Genomic DNA, 23,006 nt, shown 5'->3' on the forward strand with positions numbered 1-23,006 from the left:
TTTTTTTTGTTATTTTATTTTTTACCTACGTTACTTTACCCAATAGAACCAAAGAGTATGGATCCTAGCAGTCACGAAAGCTTTAAATCTAGCATGGCAAGTGTCAGAGCAGAGAACGACAAAGTGCAAAGACAATTCCTGTTTGGGAGCATTCGCTTCCAAAGGGTAAAACATATTCTTACTTCTCATATTTTGACACTGGAAAGAAGGCCCCATGATATTGCACGTCTGCCGCTCACGGCGGCAATTTTTAAAAATGATGATCGATACTCCTTGGTTTTTTCGGTAAAGTCACGTAGGTCAAATTTAAAAAAAACTAAATTAAAAAACGACGTTTCGGAGGCAACACAAGCTTCCGTCTTCAGGTGGAACAGACAGCAAAATTCGCTGTATCTCACAATGGATGCTTTGTGGATTTAATTTAGTTTTATTTTATTTTTACCTACGTGACTTTACCGAAAAAACAGTATGAATCCTTGCAGTCGCGGAAGCTTCAAATCTAGAATTATGATCGAATTAATGTGTCGATTAACATTACCGGTGTACCTGGGTTCACGAAGCGAGACGCAGGGGCGCTGCGGTGGCGAGGACATTGAAACGAATCGTAATAGTTGCCCTATCCGTGGAAGCTGAACACGAGGCCGCCCTTGCTGCTGAGTCGTTCTCGGCGTGGCGACTCCCCGCACTCAAACCAACGGGCGACGCTGCTACGCCCAGCTCTTGAAGTGGTCTCGCCGCACACTCCAACAGTGGAGAGAGCCCTCCCCGTGGCTCGGGGCGCGGCCCACACCCTGGACCCACACCCCTCGGCACACCTGGTGTCCAGGTGCAGCACTCGCAGCTTCTCGGGCTGGGCTGCTTGAGGCTATGGCAGCCCCGGTTGTGGTGCCTCCACTCCCCAGCAGTGGACCAGGCCGTCTTTCCCCACTCGATGTGGTTCCTCCACTCCCTAGTAGAGGAGCAGGCCGTCTTTCCCCACTCGATGTGGTTCCTCCACTCCCTAGTAGTGGACCAGGCCCTCTTACCCCACTCGATGTGGTTCCTCCACAGTCCAGCAGTGGACCAGGCCGTCTTTCACCACACGATGTGGTTCCTCCACTCCCTAGTAGAGGACCAGGCCCTCTTTCCCCACTCGGTGTGGTTCCTCCACAGTCCAGCAGTGGACCCGGCCGTCTTTCACCACTCGATGTGGTTCCTGCACTCGGCCGTCTTTCACCACTCGATGCGGTTCCTCCACAGTCCAGCAGTGGATCCGGCCGTCTTGCTGGTGGCTTATTGCTGGTTCCTGGTGGCTCTTGCGTTTGCCTTCCATCCCCTTTATAGCTGCTAAATTAGCATCATTTGGCTTCCCCACACCCATTCTCCTAAAAGCGGTCCCACCAGCTATCGCTGACACCAGAGGGAACCCAGGGGCGTGATCCCCAGCTTTCACCTCGTCACAGAGATGTTAACTCCATCGCCTGCTGTGCACGAGGTCGTGGGTCTGACCCTGCCGCCTCCTGTATATTTGGAGTCTGGCTATCATCATCACGGTGTCTAGGAGATGTTAACTACCTCACCTGGTATACAGAACTGCGTGGATGTTATCCCGACCTAAACGCCTGTTGTATATTTGGAGTCTGTGGCTATCATCATCACGGTGTCTAGGAGATGTTAACTACCTCACCGGGTATACAGAACTGCGTGGATGTTATCCCGACCTAAACGCCTGTTGTATATTTGGAGTCTGTGGCTATCATCATCACGGTGTCTAGGAGATGTTAACTACCTCACCTGGTCCGCGTCTGCGTCTCTCCCCGTGGTCGCGTGGATTTCTTTCTCCAGGTCCTTCGCGTTTTACCCTCCACATTCAGTAATCGTCACGAGTTTTAGAGTTTTTGGTCTGCCGTACATCTTCACGTGATGATGATAAGCCACTTCGTTGAGCTCTCTTCTGTGATAGCCTGCAGGTCGCTTCTTAAAGAAACAGCTACATAGCTCAGTAGGGCCTTTAGCTGGTAGAATAAAACAGAGTTCAGTTTAGGTGGGTGCCATGATATCCCTTCGTTGGTAGAAATGTCGTGACCAGAGGTAGACATGCCAATGGGAGTGATAGGGATGCGTTCCTAGGACTTGAGAGAATGGGGCTAACAGGAGGAACACATCAGTGGGCTCCGTGCCTTCTGCATCAGCAGCACCCAAACGTTTCGCATGGTCTCAGTAACACCTGCGTGGTAGTCGATGTACGTATGTGTGTTGAACTTGTGGTATAGTCGTGTGGTGTGTAGTAGTGTAGTGAATAGTGTAGTGTATAGTAGTGTAGTGTATAGTAATGTAGTGTATAGTAGTGTATAGTGGTGTAGTGTATAGTGGTGTAGTGTATAGTGGTGTAGTGTATAGTGGTGTAGTGTATAGTGGTGTAGTGTATAGTGGTGTAGTGTATAGTGGTGTAGTGTATAGTAGTGTAGTGTGTAATCGTATGTATGTATGTATGTTGAACTTCTTTCGCACGGTAGTAGCCAACCATGCCAATCAGAGTTGCGGGGCAAGCATAACAAAACTGATCACAAAAAGCAGTCCTGAAGAGCATAGCTCCAGTGGCTTCCAAACATCGGAAGGAAGAGCGTTCCAGACGGCCACAGAAGCGCATCTGAATCGGAATCAGAAAGGGTTTTATTCGCCATGAAAGTTCACACAGCCACGGAATTTACTTTGGCAGGATGGTGCATACATTCAACATATAGGAATCTAAAATCTTAAATAAGTGGTAAACAAGTCTTACTATAATAAGGGTTCAAAGTCTAACTAACACCAAGGGGCTAAAGTATATAAAATTTAATAAATATCGAATATAAAATAGCTATAAGATACAATAAAAAATACAAATAAGGTAACATAGTTAATATTGGCAAGGTGTAATTTCGTAGATAAAATGTTAAAGTCAGTGTAAGCCTTTGGCCTTGTTGAAGAGGCCAGCAGCAGATGGGAAGAAACTGTTTCTGTGGCGTGAGGATTTGGTCCCGATGGACCGCAGCCTTCTGCCGGAGGGGAGTAGCTGGAACAGAGAAGTGTCTAGAGTGGGAGGAATCGGCCACAATCTTCCTCGCTCGCCTCATTTTCCTCGTGGTGTGCAGGTCCTCGAGGGTTGGTAGATTGCAGGCAATTACCTTCTCAGCAGTGTGGATCATACGCTGCAGTCTGCTCTTGTCCTTGGCAGTGGCAGCAGTGTACCAGACGGTTATGGAGGAGGTGAGGATGGATTCAATGATCGCTGTATAGAATTGCACCATCATTGTCTTTGGCAGGTTGAATTTCTTCAGCTGCCGTAGGGAGTACATCCTCTGTGGAGCTCTCTTGGCGAGGGAGCTGATGTTCAGTTCCCACTTGAGGTCCCGGGAGAGAAAGCGCCGTGCGTTGCGGCGACCGCCGTCTTTGTTCGATGGTTTGCCAAAAGCCGCCGACAGCTTTGAGCATGCCCGGGGTCCACGCGATGATGGTTCATGATCCTTGACGCGATCGGCAAGGTATCCTGATTCATTGGGGGGGGCCAAGCACTTCGTGTGTGTAATGCGTGAAACCTGAGCGCGTATTTGGCCCTTCGTTCAGGAGAAGGCCCCCGAGGCTTGTATGACGACTTGAATAACCAGTTGGGAGAGGAAGAAGCAGCACAAGATCAATCATTGAAGGCCCACCCGTGGATGGTTGCACAGCTTTCGGGCACGGTATTGCTTCGAGAACGTAAACGAACAGGGAGTGTCAGCCAGTGGCGACACCACCTCCAATCGAGCACAACTCATCCAACTCCTCAAGGTAAGGTAATAAAAATGATAGGTTCGGGTAAAACATTTTCAAAGCGCTGTTTAAGATTGTGTTCAGTATCAAATTCCGTTTAAAGGTTCTTGAACTCAGAATTGGTTGTAAATATGTACATTATGGGTAGTACAATATAGTATGTGTACTGGACATGTACACGACCTGGTTTTATGACACATGTAAAGTGCGTACAGTATTTTGGTTTGCTAGGTATGAAACAACACTGCTTTTTTCCTCCTGATGACAATCGCTTGTGTTGTGATCGAAACGTCGTAGTTTTTTTATTTTCTTTCAACCTATCTCCGTGACATTACCGGAAGACCCAAAGAATACAACATATTTCCCTAAGTTACAGCCCCTATCCCTACCTCGTTTCTTATGGAACTGCCCCGCTTTTTGTCGCATAGACAATATTTACACCACCCCCCCCCCTCCCATTATCACGCAGTAGTATTCCTAATTCAGTGAACATCGCCAAATACTGAGGTCCGCCTTGGCACAGGATGCCCGGCAGTGCATGAAAGTGTCAAGAGTCTGGGAACTTTGGGGCTCTTCGGACACGTCCCTCAGGCGGACGCATGAACAGATCGCGCCAGAGACTCGAGGTGCCCCACCGGCGCACGATTGAGGCCGATCATCGACACCGCGGCCTGCGGGCTTGCATTCAGCGTGGCGGCTAGCGCGGAATAGGATTGCCTGGTGGCGGCTTGTGGGGGACTGCTATGCCCTGGGGAGCATGCACATGATGATGAGTATTCCTAGGCGGGGGGAGTTCCCCGTTTGTACGTCGTTTCGTTACACGTCGCAACTTTCCGGTTCCTAACCCCGGCGTATATTGGGACCCCCCCCGGACCCCCCCCCGGACCCCCCCCCCGTTGTAAAATAACTTTAGCTCTGTAACACGACGATGACATTCTACCAACACGAGGAGCTCGTACAATGGCGGGCGGGAGAGGGAAGGCTGGCGAAGCTCTCCGCTGATTGGGCCGAGAGAAAGGGAGAGAGGGCCATACACAGGGCTCCACAGGGCCACACAGGGCCTCACGTGACCCCGCGGTCCCACAGAGTTACACAGAGCCCCGCACAGGTTCCCACAGGGCCACACACACAGGGCCCCACAAGGCCACACACAGGGCCCCACGCAGGGCTACACACAGGGCCACACACAGGGCCACACACAGGTCCACTGGGCCCCACAGTATCACATACAGGGCCCCACGCAGGGCCACACGCAGGGCCCCACGCAGGGCTGCACACACAGGGCCACATAAGGCCACACACAGGTCCACTGGGCCCCACAGCATCACACACAGGGCCACACACACAGGGCCACACACACAGGGCCCTACACACAGGGCCCTACACACAGGGCCCTACACACAGGGCCCTACACACAGGGTCACACACACAGGGCCCTACACACAAGGCCCTACACACACAGGGCCCTACACACAGGGTCACACACACAGGGCCCTACACACAGGGCCCTACACACAGGGCCCCACACACAGGGCCCTACACACAGGGCCCTACACACAGGGCCCCACACACAGGGCCCTACACACAGGGTCACACACAGGGTCACACAGGGCCCTACACACAGGCCCTACACACAGGGCCCTACACACAGGGTCACACACACAGGGCCACACACACAGGGCCCTACACACAGGGTCACACACACAGGGCCCTACACACAGGGCCCTACACACAGGGCCCTACACACAGGGCCCCACACACAGGGCCCTACACACAGGGTCACACACACAGGGCCCTACACACAGGGCCCTACACACACAGGGCCCTACACACAGGGCCCTACACACAGGGTCACACACACAGGGTCACACACACAGGGTCGCACACACAGGGTGACACACACAGGGTCACACACACAGGGTCACACACACAGGGCCCTACACACAGGGTCACACACACAGGGCCCTACACACAGGGCCCTACACACAGGGTCACACACAGGGCCCTACACACATGGTCACACAGGGTCACACACACAGGGCTCCACAGGGTCACACACACAGGGCCCTACACACAGGGTCACACATACAGGGCCCCACACACAGGGCCCTACACACAGGGTCACACGCACAGGGCCCTACACACAGGGTCACACACACAGGGCCCTACACACAGGGCCCTATACACAAAGCCCTACACACAGGGCCCTACACACAGGGTCACACGCACAGGGCCCTACACACAGGGCCCTACACACAGGGCCCTACACACAGGGCCCTACACACAGGGTCACACACACAGGGCCCTACACACAGGGTCACACACACAAGGTCACACACACAGGGCCCTACACACATGGTCACACAGGGCCCTACACACAGGGCCCTACACACAGGGCCCTACACACGGGCCCTACACACAGGGCCCTACACACACAGGGCCCTACACACAGGGCCCTACACACATGGTCACACAGGGCCCTACACACAGGGCCCTACACACAGGGCCCTACAGGTTCCCCCACAGCCAGAGAGCAGGGACACTGGGTGCCACGACAGGAGATAGAACTGGGCACTGTGCACTGAAAACCACTCAATACTTACGCTGCGTACTGACTTGGTGCTGATGAAATCTGACTGTGGCGGCTGATGGGATGGGTAAATAAAATACTTGAATGTTTGTCATGTGTAGAAACAGACATGCGAAGGAGATGCACAGGATCTGATTATGTTTATTAATCATACATTCCACAGTAAGAGCTAACGATTCGCCTACATGATTACACGCGGATATCTTCTCTATTGTTTATCAAAATCATTTAAAAGAAATATATGAAATCAATGAAAAAATTATCAAACAACAGGAACAATACTCACTCACGTGCTATCAGAGCAGATATATAAACCCGTATTCCTATAAGCCCCTACTATAGTCAGTCTACCGCTGATTCCACTGTGTTATCAGAGAAGACATTTAAACCCTGATTCCTATAGTTACCCTCCCTCTGGTTAAAATAAAGAGTAGCGGGGTTGTGGTGATGGGGTAGGGGTAGTGATGGGACCTGGGGTATTGATAAGGGTAGTGATTGGAGATAGTGATAGGGGTAGCAAATAGGGTATTGATAGGGGTTGGGGTAGTGATGGGACCTGGGGTATTGATAAGGGTAGTGATAGGAGATAGTGATAGGGGTAGCAATAGGGGGTAGTGATAGGAGATAGTGATAGGGGTAGCAATAGGAGATAGTGATAGGGGTAGGGGTAGTGATGGGACCTGGGGTATTGATAAGGGTAGTGATTGGAGATAGTGATAGGGGTAGCAATAGGGGTAGTGATAGGGGTAGGGGTAGTGATGGGACCTGGGGTATTGATAAGGGTAGTGATTGGAGATAGTGATAGGGGTAGGGGTAGTGATGGGACCTGGGGTATTGATAAGGGTAGTGATAGGAGATAGTGATAGGGGTTGGGGTAGTGATGGAACCTGGGGTATTGATAAGGGTAGTGATAGGAGATAGCGATCGAGGTTGCATATTCCACCACGAGCATGTTTGTGTGGTTAAGGCGGACTTCAATTGCAATACACTCGGTGTCTAGTTGATGTTTGAACATCTTATACCGCGACCACCTCCTCCTCCATCACTGCTGCAAAGGGCTAACGAAGCCGACGTCTTCCTCAGGCACCATCTCCGGAAGGTGGCGGGGGGTTGTTCGTTCACCGAATTGTCTCGCCGTCACCGCCGTGCTGAGAAGCGCTACACAACGGAGACCTGCTTTACCTGGGAGCCGCCGAAGCTCCCGTCGGTGACGGTGATGGTCACGAGCGGCCTGCCACCACCCTGGCCCTGGCGGCCCGGCTCCACGGCCTTGTAGGCCGTCACCATGGCCCTCGTCCCGTTGGTCTTCCACTTGACGTAGACCAGGCTGCCGACGACGAGGATCACGCAGAGCGACGTCGCGGCGATGATCGCCGCGACGTTCGTTCCGCTCTTCGCCTCTGCGAGACGCGGAACACGAGGCAGGGTCACGCAGGGTCACGCGCAGGGTCACACGCAGGGTCACACGCAGGGTCACACGCAGGGTCACACGTAGGGTCACGTAGAGTCACACGCAGGATCACGCACGGTCACGCAGGGTCACGTAGGGTCACGTAGGGTCACACGCAGGGTCACGCAGGGTCTCACGCACGCGCACGCAGGGTCACGCAGGGTCACGCAGGGTCACGTAGGGTCACGCACGGTCACGCAGGGTCACACGCAGGGTCACGCATGGTCACGCAGGGTCACGCAGGGTCACGCAGGGTCACACGCAGGGTCACGTAGGGTCACGCAGGGTCACGCACGCGCACGCAGGGTCACGCAGGGTCACGTAGGGTCACGCGCAGGGTCATGCAGGGTCACGCAGGGTCACGTAGGGTCACGCACGCGCACGCACGGTCACGCAGGGTCACGCAGGGTCACGCACGCGCACGCACGGTCACGCAGGGTCACACGCAGGGTCACACGCAGGGTCACGCACGAGCGAGAAAGTGGTGCGAGTGGCCCTGCTTTGACCTCTGCGGGGTCGCCCGCTCTCACGCCGGTCTGGGACGCCTCTTCCCAGCGGTGCTAGGAAGCAGGAAGCACCGCTGGGAGCGATGTCCGCACCTTTAAATCATCATCTGGACTGGAGCTCCGCCTCTGGAGAACTGCCTTTTTGTGTTCAGATTGTTAGTCCTTACCCCCCGCCGCCGAACCGCAGGTTAGCGCGGTTGGCTGTCGTGCGGAAGAAGCTCAACATAAATACTCTGACCGCTGCACCACCGCTCCCCGCAGTGCCTGAGACACACAGACACACACAGACAGACAGAGGGTGCCACCTTTCCATCGAAGTTTACCTGCTTCTGATCTTTGGTTTGCAGGGGCGGCCGGCGGATCTGCGAACAACAAAAACGCGAAACGTGAGCAGCGGAGGGGAGGCTGCGTGCCACTCTCAACGGGGGGAGGGCTCAAAGAGCATCAATCTGGAAGCGTCAAATGACTCACAGTGACGAAGGGTTACAAAGCGGCGCGAGGCGGTGTTGTTGTTGTTGTTGTTCACGGTGCATCAACACCAATGAGAAACCACCATCGAGATTCCCGTGCTGTGTCTCTCTCTTGTCTCTCTCTTGTCTCTCTCTTGTCTCTCTCTCGTCTCTCTCTCGTCTCTCTCTTGTCTCTCTCTTATCTCTCTTGTCTCCCTCTTGTCTCTCTCTTGTCTCCCTATTGTCTCTCTCTTGTCTCTCTCTTGTCTCCCTCTTGTCTCTCTCTCTTGTCCCCCTATTGTCTCCCTCTTGTCTCTCTCTCTCTTGTCTCTCTCTTGTCTCCCTATTGTCTCTCTCTTGTCTCTCTCTTGTCTCTCTCTCTCTTGTCTCCCTCTTGTCTCTCTCTCTTGTCTCTCTCTTGTCTCTCTCTTGTCTCTCTCTTGTCTCCCTCTTGTCTCTCTCTTGTCCCCCTATTGTCTCCCTCTTGTCTCTCTCTCTCTTGTCTCTCTCTTGTCTCTCTCTCGTCTCTCTCTCTTGTCTCCCTCTTGTCTCTCTCTTGTCTCTCTCTTGTCTCCCTCTTGTCTCTCTCTTGTCTCCCTATTGTCTCTCTCTTGTCTCTCTCTTGTCTCCCTCTTGTCTCTCTCTTGTCCCCCTATTGTCTCCCTCTTGTCTCTCTCTCTCTTGTCTCTCTCTTGTCTCCCTATTGTCTCTCTCTTGTCTCTCTCTTGTCTCTCTCTCTTGTCTCTTTCTTGTCTCTCTCTTGTCTCTCTCTTGTCTCTCTCTTGTCTCTTGTCTCTCTCTTGTCTCTCTCTTGTCTCTATCTTGTCTCTCTCTCGTCTCTCTCTTATCTCTCTCTTGTCTCTCTCTTGTCTCCCTCTTGTCTCTCTCTTAACTCTCTCTTGTCTCTCTCTTGTCTCTCTCTCTCTTGTCTCTCTCTTGTCTCTTGTATCTCTCTTGTCTCTCTCTTGTCTCCCTCTTGTCTCTCTTGTCTCTCTCTTGTCTCTCTCTTGTCTCCCTCTTGTCTCTCTCTTGTCTCCCTCTTGTCTCTCTCTTGTCTCTCTCTTGTCTCTCTCTTGTCTCCCTATTGTCTCACTCTTGTCTCCCTCTTGTCTCTCTCTTGTCTCTCTCTTGTCTCTCTCTTGTCTCCCTCTTGTCTCTCTCTTGTCTCCCTCTTGTCTCTCTCTTGTCTCTCTCTTGTCTCTCTCTTGTCTCCCTCTTGTCTCTCTCTTGTCTCCCTATTGTCTCTCTCTTGTCTCTCTCTTGTCTCCCTCTTGTCTCTCTCTTGTCCCCCTATTGTCTCCCTCTTGTCTCTCTCTCTCTTGTCTCTCTCTTGTCTCCCTATTGTCTCTCTCTTGTCTCTCTCTTGTCTCTCTCTCTTGTCTCCCTCTTGTCTCTCTCTTGTCTCTCTCTTGTCTCTCTCTTGTCTCCCTCTTGTCTCTCTCTTGTCTCTCTCTTGTCTCACTCTTGTCTCTCTCTTGTCTCTCTCTTGTCTCTCTCTTGTCTCCCTCTTGTCTCTCTCTTGTCTCACTCTTGTCTCTCTCTTGTCTCCCTCTTGTCTCTCTCTTAACTCTCTCTTGTCTCACTCTTGTCTCTCTCTTGTCTCCCTCTTGTCTCTCTCTTGTCTCCCTATTGTCTCTCTCTTGTATCTCTCTTGTCTCTCTTGTCTCTCTCTTGTCTCTCTCTTGTCTCCCTCTTGTCTCTCTCTTGTCTCCCTCTTGTCTCTCTCTTGTCTCTCTCTTGTCTCTCTCTTGTCTCCCTCTCGTCTCTGTCTCATCTCTTTCTCGTCTCCCTCGTGTCTCCCTCTACTCTCCATACTTTACACGGATACAGTACATTGTATACTACATTAAATACATTTACCATGCAAGTTATAGTCTACGCTCTAAAATATGAATCATTTTACATTCAAAACACCTCCCGGGAAATCTTTCAAACTTGACCCTCGGTAGTCTTTTTTGTATTTTGTTACCTGATTGCTCGCCGCTGCTGCCCGGCTCACGGATGGTCAGGCGAACGGTGGTCTTTTGCTGTTTGTTCTCCGCTATGTTAACGACTTCACAGGAGTACAATCCTTCATCGTCACGGCTCGCGTCGAGGAGCCCGATGCCCGCGTCTCCCTCTCGCAGATCGCCTTCCCAAATCACGCGCTCCGTTTTGCGCTTCAGCACGTCGCAATAGTAGAGGATCTTTCAACATCAGATCGACAATGGGGGAAGGTGACGGGGACGACGACACTTAGAGGACATTGAGAATCCACGACTCGGTTGTGTGAGCCACTTGCTGCCAGTTTAACAACCCCGCAGTCGGCTTTCGCGACCAACAATATCCATAATGGAGGGGGTTTTTTTTGGGTTCGATTTGCGTCAATGTAAATGCGTCGTTCAAGCCGCCACTAGCCAACACGGCCAATTAGTAAGGTTTGTCACGTAAACGAAACTAGTTCAGCACTCGGCAGTTGTGTGTTGGAGCATAAACCCACTACGACATTTACTATTATAGTATAGTGTATAGTGTAGTGTACAGTGTAGTGTATAGTGTATAGTGTAGTGTATAGTGTAGTGTATAGTAGTGTATAGTGTAGTGTATAGTGTAGTGTATAGTGTAGTGTATAGTAGTGTAGTGTATAGTGTAGTGTGTAGTGTAGTGTGTAGTGTAGTGTGTAGTGTATAGTGTATTGTATAGTGTAGTGTATAGTGTAGTGTATAGTAGTGTAGTGTATAGTGTAGTGTAGTGTGTAGTGTATAGTGTAGTGTATAGTGTAGTGTATAGTGTAGTGTATAGTGTAGTGTATAGTGTAGTGTATAGTGTAGTGTATAGTGTAGTGTATAGTGTAGTGTGTAGTGTAGTGTGTAGTGTATAGTGTAGTGTGTAGTGTGTAGTGTAGTGTATAGAGTATTGTATAGTGTAGTGTATTGTGTAGTGTATAGTGTAGTGTGTAGTGTAGTGTATAGTGTAGTGTATATTGTAGTGTGTAGTGTAGTGTGTAGTGTATAGTGTAGTGTTTAGTGTAGTGTATAGTGTATTGTATAGTGTAGTGTATTGTGTAGTGTATAGTGTAGTGTATAGTAGTGTAATGTATAGTGTAGTGTATAGTGTAGTGTATAGTGTAGTTTACTAGTTCAGCACTCGGCAGTTGTGTGTTGGAGCGTAAACCCACTACGACATTTACTATTATAGTGTAGTGTATAGTGTAGTGTATAGTAGTGTAGTGTATAGTGTAGTGTATAGTAGTGTAGTGTATAGTGTAGTGTATAGTGTAGTGTATAGTGTAGTGTACAGTGTAGTGTATAGTGTAGTGTATAGTGTAGTGTATTGTGTAGTGTATAGTAGTGTATAGTGTAGTGTATAGTAGTGTAGTGTATAGTGTAGTGTATAGTGTAGTGTATAGTGTAGTGTATAGTAGTGTAGTGTATAGTAGTGTAGTGTATAGTGTAGTGTATAGTAGTGTATAGTAGTGTAGTGTATAGTAGTGTAGTGTATAGTGTAGTGTGTAGTGTATAGTGTAGTTTACTAGTTCAGCACTCGGCAGTTGTGTGTTGGAGCGTGAACCCACTACAACATTTACAGTTCAAGTACCCTGACGTCTCGCCGGTAATTACAACAACAACAACCAGCAGCAGCATCACCACCAGGCGACAGCCCAGAGTTGTGGAGAAATCCTCCTGCCAATTGCACAAAGCGTTGATTGCCAGCTGTGCACATTCCTATTCGGTTCACGCGATATTGCTCTTTTCAGAGACCAAGGTACTCTGCAAACCTTCGGGCTACCATGAAAGATTTGTCCATGAAGCCATCGAGATACGCAAACACAGAGACAACTTCAACGGAGAAGATGGGCCCAAACTGAGCAATTCATTGGAACGGACGTCATTAACCAGCTACAGTCTTAACTGACTGTGGTGCCGGCCTCTCACTCTTTGCGGCAGCCAACACGGCAGCTTGCGTTGCCCACGAGGTGAGGCTCTGCCCGCTCCTCCTCCGACACGGAACCACGCCAGCCTCGCTGCCTCGACGTAGCGGCAGCTCCCGCTGTTCAATAGGCTCCACGTCTCTCCCATTCACGCAGGCTGTTGTACGCGCGGCGACGAAGCTCGTTCACCCATTGTGCTCGCCTGCACGAGCAAGCCAATCCTCCTTCGACGCAGCTGCTGTGCGTGCGTGCGGCGACGGGACCTCCCTTCCGTGTCTGACCCCGCCCACTTGCCCCCTTGGGTGACGCCCACCTCAAGCCTCTGTCTATAAAGCCTCGTGTTGCGGCAGCCCTGTCTTGCTCTGGGCTCTTTCGGTAAAGTCACCACCACCACCGCCACCACGTAGAAGGGGAACAAGAAAAACAGGTCCCTGCAGGGTGGGCTGGTAGAAGTTCGCAAATGAGATAATGTGACTTCCAAATGTTGGGTGCAATAAGACATATCAAGTCTCTGCGCTGGCTATTGCTGATTTTACACCCAACAGCACGAGATTTCACTTCGTTAAAGTATTGAAAGGGGACGGACGGACGGACACATTAATCTATTGTGGGCTGGTACACTCAGTTTACAACTTCGTTCCCACCAGTAAAATAAAAATATAAAGTAATAAAATTCTCACGACGTTTCGACTGCAACACCAAGCAATCGTCATTATGAGACCTCCTTTGTCAGTAACAAGATATAGCGATAGGGTTTACCCTTTTAACTGGCACAAAAACTGACACCTTTATTCAAGGCATCATGTTTGCAATAACCACAACACAAGCAGTCAAATGCTTGTTTGCATTTTGACTGCTTGTGTTGTGGTTATTGCAAACATGATGTCAGTTTTTTTTGTGCCAGTTAAAAGGGTAAAAACCTGTTACTACAAGCAAACGTCATCAGGTGTGAAGACCGCAGCCAGAAATTTTGACTTTTTTTCTTTCAAATTTTGACTTTTTTCAAATTTTCTTGCTGTGGTTTTTCACACCTGATGATGTTTGCTTGTGTCGGACGTCGTGAGAATTTCATTGTTTTATATTTTTATTGTTTCCCTTCTACGTGGTGGTGACTTTACCGAAAGAACCAAGAATATGAATCCCTGCAGTCACGACCAGCTTTCAATCAAAACTTCAGCCCTTTCTTGTTCGGCAGTTCTGCTGTTGCGTCTTTCTGCCTGATGACGATTGCTTGTGTCGCGATCGAAACTTCGTGATCTATTACTTATTTTATTTCTACCTACTACGTGATGACTTTACCGAACGAACCAAAGAGTTATGGATTCCTGCAGTCACGAAAACCTCAAATCAAGATTTAGAGACACTCTTATAGGCGAACCCCGACCTCACCTAACCCCCAGCATGCTCCTGAAACATTGCTGTGCGTTTGATTTCACCGCGGGGGGAGGCCCACAGGTCTATGTAACCCTTCATCAGTAAGCGACCTGGCAACAATCGATAGCTCAACGAGGTAGCCTGTCGCGTGGAAATTTAGAGCAGCGGTCACATCATCTCAATGATGAGCACGGTTGGCTACGTACGATGGCGGCATAAGTTCAACATGCATGCAAGACGGATGTCAATTCTGCAAAGTGGAGGGGGAAAAACAATGGAGAGAGAGAGAGACACGCAAACTCCAAATATACAAGAAGCGTCAGGGTCGGGATCGAGCCCACCGCCTCCTGCTGTTGCTGCTGTTGCTGCTGCTGTTGCTTTTACCGGGAATTCGTCGCCACCTTTAAGGAATTTCCACTGCACGGTGATCGCGTCGACGTCCTCGGTTCGGTCAAAGTGGCAGGGCAGGCGCACAAACGATAGCAAGGGGCCCCCGACGTCTTGAATGTCAGCGAGGACGGCAGAGACCTGCAGAGCGAGCACTGGGAAGACGCGCGATCAACAGGGTCAAGCTGGCCCGGCTGAGCGAGGCCAAGAGAGCTGAGGGGTGAGTTTGATGAATGAGTGAGCGGGTGAGTTGGTGGGTGGGTCGGAGAAGGCGAGTTAGTGGGTGGGTCAGAGAAGGTGAGTTAGTGGGTGGGTCGGAGAAGGTGAGTTAGTGGGTGGGTCAGAGAAGGTGAGTTAGTGGGTGGGTCGGAGAAGGTGAGTTAGTGGGTGGGTCAGAGAAGGCGAGTTGGTGGGTGGGTCAGAGCAGGTGAGTTAGTGGGTGGGTCGGAGAAGGTGAGTTGGTGGGTGGGTCGGAGCGGGTGAGTTAGTGGGTGGGTCAGAGCGGGTGAGTTAGTGGGTGGGTCAGAGAAGGCGAGTTGGTGGGTGGGTCAGAGAAGGTGAGTTGGTGGGTGGGTCAGAGAAGGTGAGTTGGTGGGTGGGTCAGAGAAGGTGAGTTAGTGGGTGGGTCAGAGAAGGTGAGTTAGTGGGTGGGTCAGAGAAGGTGAGTTGGTGGGTGGGTCAGAGAAGGTGAGTTAGTGGGTGGGTCAGAGCGGGTGAGTTAGTGGGTGGGTCAGAGAAGGTGAGTTGGTGGGTGGGTCAGAGAAGGTGAGTTAGTGGGTGGGTCAGAGCGGGTGAGTTAGTGGGTGGGTCAGAGAAGGTGAGTTGGTGGGTGGGTCAGAGAAGGTGAGTTAGTGGGTGGGTCAGAGCGGGTGAGTTAGTGGGTGGGTCAGAGCAGGCGAGTTGGTGGGTGGGTCAGAGTAGGTGAGTTGGTGGGTGGGTCAGAGAAGGTGAGTTAGTGGGTGGGTTAGAGAAGGTGAGTTAGTGGGTGGGTCAGAGAAGGTGAGTTGGTGGGTGGGTCAGAGAAGGTGAGTTGGTGGGTGGGTCAGAGAAGGTGAGTTGGTGGGTGGGTCAGTGCAGGTGAGTTAGTGGGTGGGTCAGAGATGGTGAGTTGGTGGGTGGGTCAGAGAAGGCGAGTTAGTGGGTGGGTCAGAGAAGGTGAGTTAGTGGGTGGGTCAGAGAAGGTGAGTTAGTGGGTGGGTCAGAGAAGGCGAGTTAGTGGGTGGGTCAGAGATGCCGAGTTAGTGGGTGGGTCAGAGAAGGTGAGTTAGTGGGTGGGTCAGAGCGGGTGAGTTAGTGGGTGGGTCAGAGAAGGTGAGTTGGTGGGTGGGTCAGAGAAGGTGAGTTAGTGGGTGGGTCAGAGCAGGCGAGTTGGTGGGTGGGTCAGAGAAGGCGAGTTGGTGGGTGGGTCAGAGAAGGTGAGTTAGTGGGTGGGTCAGAGAAGGTGAGTTGGTGGGTGGGTCAGAGAAGGTGAGTTAGTGGGTGGGTCAGAGAAGGTGAGTTGGTGGGTGGGTCAGAGAAGGTGAGTTAGTGGGTGGGTCAGAGAAGGTGAGTTAGTGGGTGGGTCAGAGAAGGTGAGTTGGTGGGTGGGTCAGAGAAGGTGAGTTAGTGGGTGGGTCGGAGCAGGTGAGTTAGTGGGTGGGTCAGAGCAGGCGAGTTGGTGGGTGGGTCAGAGATGGTGAGTTAGTGGGTGGGTCAGAGAAGGCGAGTTAGTGGGTGGGTCGGAGCAGGCGAGTTAGTGGGTGGGTCAGAGAAGGTGAGTTAGTGGGTGGGTCAGAGAAGGTGAGTTAGTGGGTGGGTCAGAGAAGGTGAGTTAGTGGGTGGGTCAGAACGGGCGAGTTAGTGGGTGGGTCAGAGAAGGTGAGTTGGTGGGTGGGTCAGAGAAGGTGAGTTAGTGGGTGGGTCAGAACGGGCGAGTTAGTGGGTGGGTCAGAGAAGGTGAGTTGGTGGGTGGGTCAGAGAAGGCGAGTTAGTGGGTGGGTCGGAGATGGTGAGTTGGTGGGTGGGTCGGAGAAGGCGAGTTGGTGGGTGGGTCAGAGTAGGTGAAATATCTAAACAAAAACAATGAAATCTTTAACAATGCCTCTCGATTTTATTTGCCGTCTTAACGTTCCATTAAACGAAAACCGCAATCTTTTAAACTTGTTTATGGGGCACTTAAAATCAAGATTTTGGGGCCTTAAAATAAAAAAAATCTCGCAATTTTCAGATCTGCTGCTACTGTGTCTCTCGTCGTGGCGTTCTGGACATCTGTGAACAGAGCGCTTCTCTATTCAAGAACCAAACAGGAGGAGGAGGAGGATTTATCCACAACTCTGGGCTGTCCGCCTGATGCTGCTGCTGCTGCTGGTTGTTGTTGTTGTAATTACTGGCGAAACGTTACGGTACTAGAATAGTAAATGTTGTAGTGGGTTTACTCTCCAACACACACAACCGGTTAGTGCTGAACTAGTAAACTACACTATACACTACACTATACACTACACTATACACTACACTATACTAAAACTACACTATACACTACACTATACATTACACTATACACTACACTATACACTGCACTATACATTACACTATACACTACACTATACACTACACTACACACTACACTACACTATACACTACACTACACACTACACTATACACTACACTATACACTACTCTATACACTACACTATACACTACACTATACACTACACACTACACTACACACTATACACTACACTATACACTACACTATACTAAACACTACACTATACACTACACTATACATTACACTATACACTATACATTACACTATACTAAACACTACACTATACACTACACGATACAATACACTATACACTACACTACACACTATACACTACACTATACACTACACTACACACTATACACTACACTATACACTACACTGTACACTATACTATAATAGTAAATGTTGTAGTGGGTTTACTCTCCAACACACACAGCCGGCTAGTGCTGTACTGGTAACGAATTGTCCACGTCTTGTTAACGTGACAAACCCTTACTATTCTTTGGGTCTTTCGGTAAAGTCACGGAGATTGGTGCAAATTAATACAAATAAAATCACTAATTGGCTGTGTCGGGTGGTGGCGGGTTTAACAACACATTCATATTTACGCGAACTAACCCCCAATAAAACCTCTATTATGGATAAAGAGCTTAGTAGCTCTTCGGATTGCGATCCTCCTCCGAGATGACTGAAGGAGATCGACTGCACGGAGTCACCACAAGGTGGCAGTCCACCCCGTGCGGTTTGTCTTTGTGTCTCGAACAGCCGTACCCAGAGACACGTGTCACACAACAACAACAATCGCCATTCGCCACGAAGTGGCGGTGAGGTCACTACGACGCTTGTGCCAGGCTAGGTGCACCTCGAGACCACGCGAACTCTTGAAGGCTCTCGTATGGGAGGTCACGGGACAGACCCTGCAGGTGCCATGGGTTGGCTGACTGAGATGACTGGCAGATGCACCACCACCTGTAGCCCCTATTGTGCCAACTTGCTGCATTTTATCTGCCCGGCGCTCCGCTCGTTGTTGTGAGCGTCGCTCGTCCGCCCTCCGTTGTTGTTGGAGGGCGACTGCCTCCAACTGCCCAGTAGCATCATTCACGAGCCTCCTCCACAGAGGCCGATCTTGACACCGCTGGTACCAGTCATCGGCAAGGCCACTCAGCTCCAAATCCTCCTGTACCACATCAGCTCCATCTCGTCTATAGCCCGTGTCGCACCCGTTTAGCCCCCTCGATCCGGCCAAACAGAAGTTGCTTGGGCATGCGGTGGCTGGGCATGCGGGCTACATGACCCAGCCATCGCAGCCTTGCCTGCCGGAGGAGCTCACCGATGGGACCTTGCCCAGATCTTTCAAGGATGTGTGAGCTCCTCACACGATCCAGCCTGCTGGTTAATCCCTTGATGGATCGTAGGCAGGGCCAGCCTAAATGTTTCTAACCGGCGAAGATGTTCCAATAGGGGGGTCCACGTTTCGCAAGCGTAGAGAAGGGAGGGAATGACCGTGGCCGAGAAGACCCGAAGCTTAGCGCGGAGCGACAGACCAGGTAGCTTCCACACAGCGTTACGCATCCGACGAAAAGATATTGCCGCTCGACTGATTCGGAGTGAGACTTCTGCTGTTAAACCGGAGCCGGTCATGAGCACACTGCCCAGGTATGGGAAACTCTCCACTCTCTCCACAACTGCCCCATCACCGATTGAATCTTTCAAACCGTTGCAGATGTCCCACTTGAGGGATCCACGTTTCACGAGCATAGATAAGGGAGGGCAGCTATTTCAATGCTAAATTCGATGCTAATTCCTTTGTCAAGGGGTGCCTCTGCGGATGTGTATACTTTAACTTAGCTATTTCAATGAGCCATTTCAATGCTAAATTCGATGCTAATTCCTTTGTCAAGGGGTGCCTCTGCGGATGCGTATACTTTAACTTAGCTATTTCAATGAGCCATTTCAATGCTAAATTCTATGCTAATTCCTTTGTCAAGGCGTGTGGTCTTTTTCTTCTCACACAGCTTAAAGGTCGTGATCTCAGCGTGGCTTCTCCCACTCCAGCGCTGTCCTCCAGACAGTCTCGTCCCTTCACCTGATGAAGGCCGCTTTGTGTTGTGGCCGAAACGTCGTGATTTTTTGTTATTTTTTTTACCTACGTGGTGACTTTACCCAATAGAACCAAAGAGTAAGGCAGGGCATGACCGTGGCCGAGAAGATCCGGAGAGTGTCGTGTGGAGCGACAGACCAGGTAGCAGCAGCAGCAGCAACAGCGTTACGCAGCCTTTGAAACGATAATGGCACTCGGTTGATTCGGAGTGAGACTCTCTGCTGTCAAAGCGGAGCTGGTCCCGAGCACACTGCCCAGGTAGGGAAACGTCTCCACACTCTCTCTCTCACTCTCTCTCTCCACAACTACTCCGTCACTCGCGAGGAGTCGATGGGAGTATTGGAATGACACAAAATAAAGAGACAGACAACGCTTCGTTTTGGTGGGGCTGATGGTAAGGCACCACCTCTTGGTGGCACGCTCCGGTTCAAGGGGCAGTGCCTCCAACTCCTTCCCACGTGTGTGCGTGTGTGTGACGGGTGTGTGTGTGTGTGTGACGGGTGTGTACGTGTGTGTGACGGGTGTGTACGTGTGTGTGACGGGTGTGTGTGATGGGTGTGTGTGTGACGGGTGTGTGCGTGTGTGACGGGTGTGTGCGTGTGTGTGATGGGTGTGTGTGTGACAGGTGTGTGTGTGTGACGGGTGTGTGTGTGTGACGGGTGTGTGTGTGTGACGAACTTCTACGTAGCCACACACACACACCCGTCACACACACACGTCACACACTAACACACACACACTAACACACACACACACACTAACACACACGTCACACACACACGTCACACACACGTCACACACACACACGTCACACACACACGTCACACACACACACACGTGTCACGCACAGTCCCCGAGGTGTCACTCACCAGCGAGTGTCGCCACTCTCCACGCCATGGTCGTCTCCTTGGCGCTCACGGAGCGCTGCTACGGCATTCACCACCAGCAGCAGCAGCAGCACCGCCTGCAGCAGCAGCAGCACCGCCTGCAGCAGCAGCAGCAGCACCGCCAGCAGCTGCAGCAGCACCGCCTACAGCAGCAGCAGCAGCACCGCCTGCAGCTGCAGCAGCACCGCCTGCAGCAGCAGCAGCAGCACCGCCTGCAGCAGCTGCAGCAGTGGTCTCAGGCTCTCTCTCTGTCCCCCTCTCTCTGCCCTCTCTCGTCACCTTGCTCCCACACCCCTCTCAGTCTCACTGCGGCGTCTTCCTAAACTTCTCTCTCTCTCTCTCTTCCGTCTATGCCTCTGTGTGTGTGTGTTAGTGTGTGTGTGTTAGTGTGTGTGTGTTAGTGTGTGTGTGTTAGTGTGTGTGTGTTAGTGTGTGTGTGTGTTAGTGTGTGTTAGTGTGTGTGTGTTAGTGTGTGTTAGTGTGTGTGTGTTAGTGTGTGTGTGTGTTAGTGTGTGTTAGTGTGTATGTTAGTGTGTGTGTGTTAGTGTGTGTGTTAGTGTGTGTGTGTTAGTGTGTATGTTAGTGTGTGTGTTAGTGTGTGTGTGTTAGTGTGTGTGTGTGTGTGTGTTAGTGTGTGTGTGTGTTAGTGTGTGTGTGTTAGTGTGTGTGTGTTATAGTGTGTGTGTGTGTTAGTGTGTGTGTGTTAGTGTGTGTGTGTTAGTGTGTGTTAGTGTGTGTGTGTGTTAGTGTGTGTGTGTGTGTGTGTTAGTGTGTGTGTGTGTTAGTGTGTGTTAGTGTGTATGTTAGTGTGTGTGTGTTAGTGTGTGTTAGTGTTAGTGTGTGTGTGTTAGTGTGTATGTTAGTGTGTGTGTTAGTGTGTGTGTGTTAGTGTGTGTGTGTTAGTGTGTGTTAGTGTGTGTGTGTTATAGTGTGTGTGTGTGTTAGTGTGTGTGTGTTAGTGTGTGTGTGTTAGTGTGTGTTAGTGTGTGTGTGTGTTAGTGTGTGTGTGTGTGTGTTAGTGTGTGTGTGTGTTAGTGTGTGTTAGTGTGTATGTTAGTGTGTGTGTGTTAGTGTGTGTTAGTGTTAGTGTGTGTGTGTTAGTGTGTATGTTAGTGTGTGTGTTAGTGTGTGTGTGTTAGTGTGTGTGTGTTAGTGTGTGTTAGTGTGTGTGTGTTAGTGTGTGTGTGTTAGTGTGTGTGTGTTATAGTGTGTGTGTGTGTTAGTGTGTGTGTGTTAGTGTGTGTGTGTTAGTGTGTGTTAGTGTGTGTGTGTGTTAGTGTGTGTTAGTGTGTGTTAGTGTGTGTGTGTTAGTGTGTGTGTTAGTGTGTGTGTGTGTTAGTGTGTGTGGGTGTTAGTGTGTGTGTTAGTGTGTGTGTGTTAGTGTTAGTGTGTGTGTTAGTGTGTGTGTTAGTGTGTGTGTTAGTGTGTGTTAGTGTGTGTTAGTGTGTGTGTGTGTTAGTGTGTGTTAGTGTGTGTGTGTTAGTGTATGTGTGTGTTAGTGTATGTGTGTGTCAGTGTGTGTATGTGTTAGTGTGTGTGTGTGTTAGTGTATGTGTGTTAGTGTATGTGTGTATGTGTGTCAGTGTATGTGTGTGTTAGCGTATGTGTGAGTGTGTCTGTGTGTATCTGTGAGTGTCTCTGTGTATCTGTGTCTGTGTCTCTGTGAGTGTCTCTGTGAGTGTCTCTGTGAGTCTGTGAGTGTCTCTGTGAGTGTGTCTCTGTGAGTGTGTCTGTGTGTATCTGTGAATGTCTCTATGTATCTGTGAGTGTCTCTGTGAGTGTCTCTGTGTATGTGTCTGTGAGTGTCTCTGTGTATGTGTCTGTGAGTGTCTCTGTGAGTGTCTCTGTGAGTGTCTCTGTGTCTCTGTGAGTGTGTCTGTGAGTGTCTCTGTGTGTCTGTGAGTGTCTCTGTGAGTGTCTCTGTGTCCCTGTGAGTGTCTCTGTGAGTGTCTGTGAGTGTCTCTGTGAGTGTGTCTGTGAGTGTCTCTGTGTGTCTGTGAGTGTGTCTGTGAGTGTCTCTGTGTGTCTGTGAGTGTGTCTGTGAGTGTCTCTGTGTGTCTGTGAGTGTGTATCTGTGAGTGTGTCTGTGAGTGTGTATCTGTGAGTGCCTCTGTGTGTCTCTTTATAGGCTTTGTAAACACTGCGTCGTGAGCCACGAGTGACTCAAAACTAAACTCGCCTCTCCTTCCTCTTTCTCGGTGGGGAATTACCGTTCCCCCCCCACCTCTCCCCCTTTCACTCCCCCTTCCTCTATCTCAAGCGGTAGATACACACAGATATACATACTCACAATGATGCATAGCTACTAATATGGATGCATAGATACTCATATAGATACATATACATTCATACATATACAGTGAGGGAAACAAGTATTTGATCCCCTGCTGATTTTGGACGTTTGCCCACTGACAAATAAATGATCAGTCTATAATTTTAATGGTAGGTTTATTTGAACAGTGAGAGACAGAATAACAATAACAAAATCCAGAAAAACGCATGTCAAAAATGCTATAAATTTATTTGCATTTTAATGAGGAAAATAAGTATTTGACCCCTCTGCAAAACATGACTTAGTACTTGGTGGCAAAACCCTTGTTGGCAATCACAGAGGTCAGACGTTTCTTGTAGTTGGCCACCAGGTTTGCACACATCTCAGGAGGGATTTTGTCCCACTCCTTTTTGCATATCTTCTCCAAGTCATTAAGGTTTCGAGGCTGACGTTTGGCAACTCGAACCTTCAGCTCCCTCCACAGATTTTCTATGAGATTAAGGTCTGGAGACTGGCTACGCCACTCCAGGACCTTAATGTGCTTCTTCTTGAGCCACTCCTTTGTTGCCTTGGCCGTGTGTTTTGGGTCATTGTCATGCTGGAATACCCATCCACGACCCATTTTCAATGCCCTGGCTGAGGGAAGGAGGTTCTCACCCAAGATTTGACGGTACATGGCCCCGTCCATCGTTCCTTTGATGCGGTGAAGTTGTCCTGTCCCCTTAGCAGAAAAACACCCCTAAAGCATGTTTCCACCTCCATGTTTGACGGTGGGGATG

The 23,006-nt window shown here is 50.3% G+C and overlaps 2 protein-coding genes across 3 annotated transcripts in view; one reads left to right on the forward strand and one right to left on the reverse strand.

Moving 5' to 3' along the window:
• LOC116957542 (uncharacterized) overlaps window positions 1-23,006 on the forward strand; it is a 305,854-nt gene that overhangs the window by 180,624 nt on the left and 102,224 nt on the right. The gene's annotated exons all lie outside the window — the stretch shown is intronic.
• Window positions 6,485-22,119, reverse strand: LOC116957520 (uncharacterized). Of its 2 annotated transcripts, XM_032979725.2 has the most exons (5): window positions 19,938-22,119; window positions 14,435-14,592; window positions 10,736-10,952; window positions 8,641-8,679; window positions 6,485-7,761 (listed from the first exon to the last, which is right to left on the reverse strand). In XM_032979725.2, exons 1-5 carry the CDS (start codon window positions 19,963-19,965, stop codon window positions 7,520-7,522), a joined length of 684 nt encoding a protein of 227 aa, XP_032835616.2. In that variant the 5' UTR covers window positions 19,966-22,119; the 3' UTR covers window positions 6,485-7,519. The 2 variants fall into 2 exon arrangements, with proteins under 2 accessions (XP_032835616.2, XP_075912598.1); XM_076056483.1 differs by lacking the exons at window positions 14,435-14,592; window positions 19,938-22,119 and adding an exon at window positions 12,681-13,409.

The sequence above is a fragment of the Petromyzon marinus genome, chromosome 76 (genome assembly GCF_048934315.1).
Source record: "Petromyzon marinus isolate PM22_M1 ecotype Great Lakes invasive population chromosome 76, UKy_Petmar_22M1.pri1.0, whole genome shotgun sequence".
Taxonomy (NCBI): domain Eukaryota; kingdom Metazoa; phylum Chordata; class Hyperoartia; order Petromyzontiformes; family Petromyzontidae; genus Petromyzon; species Petromyzon marinus.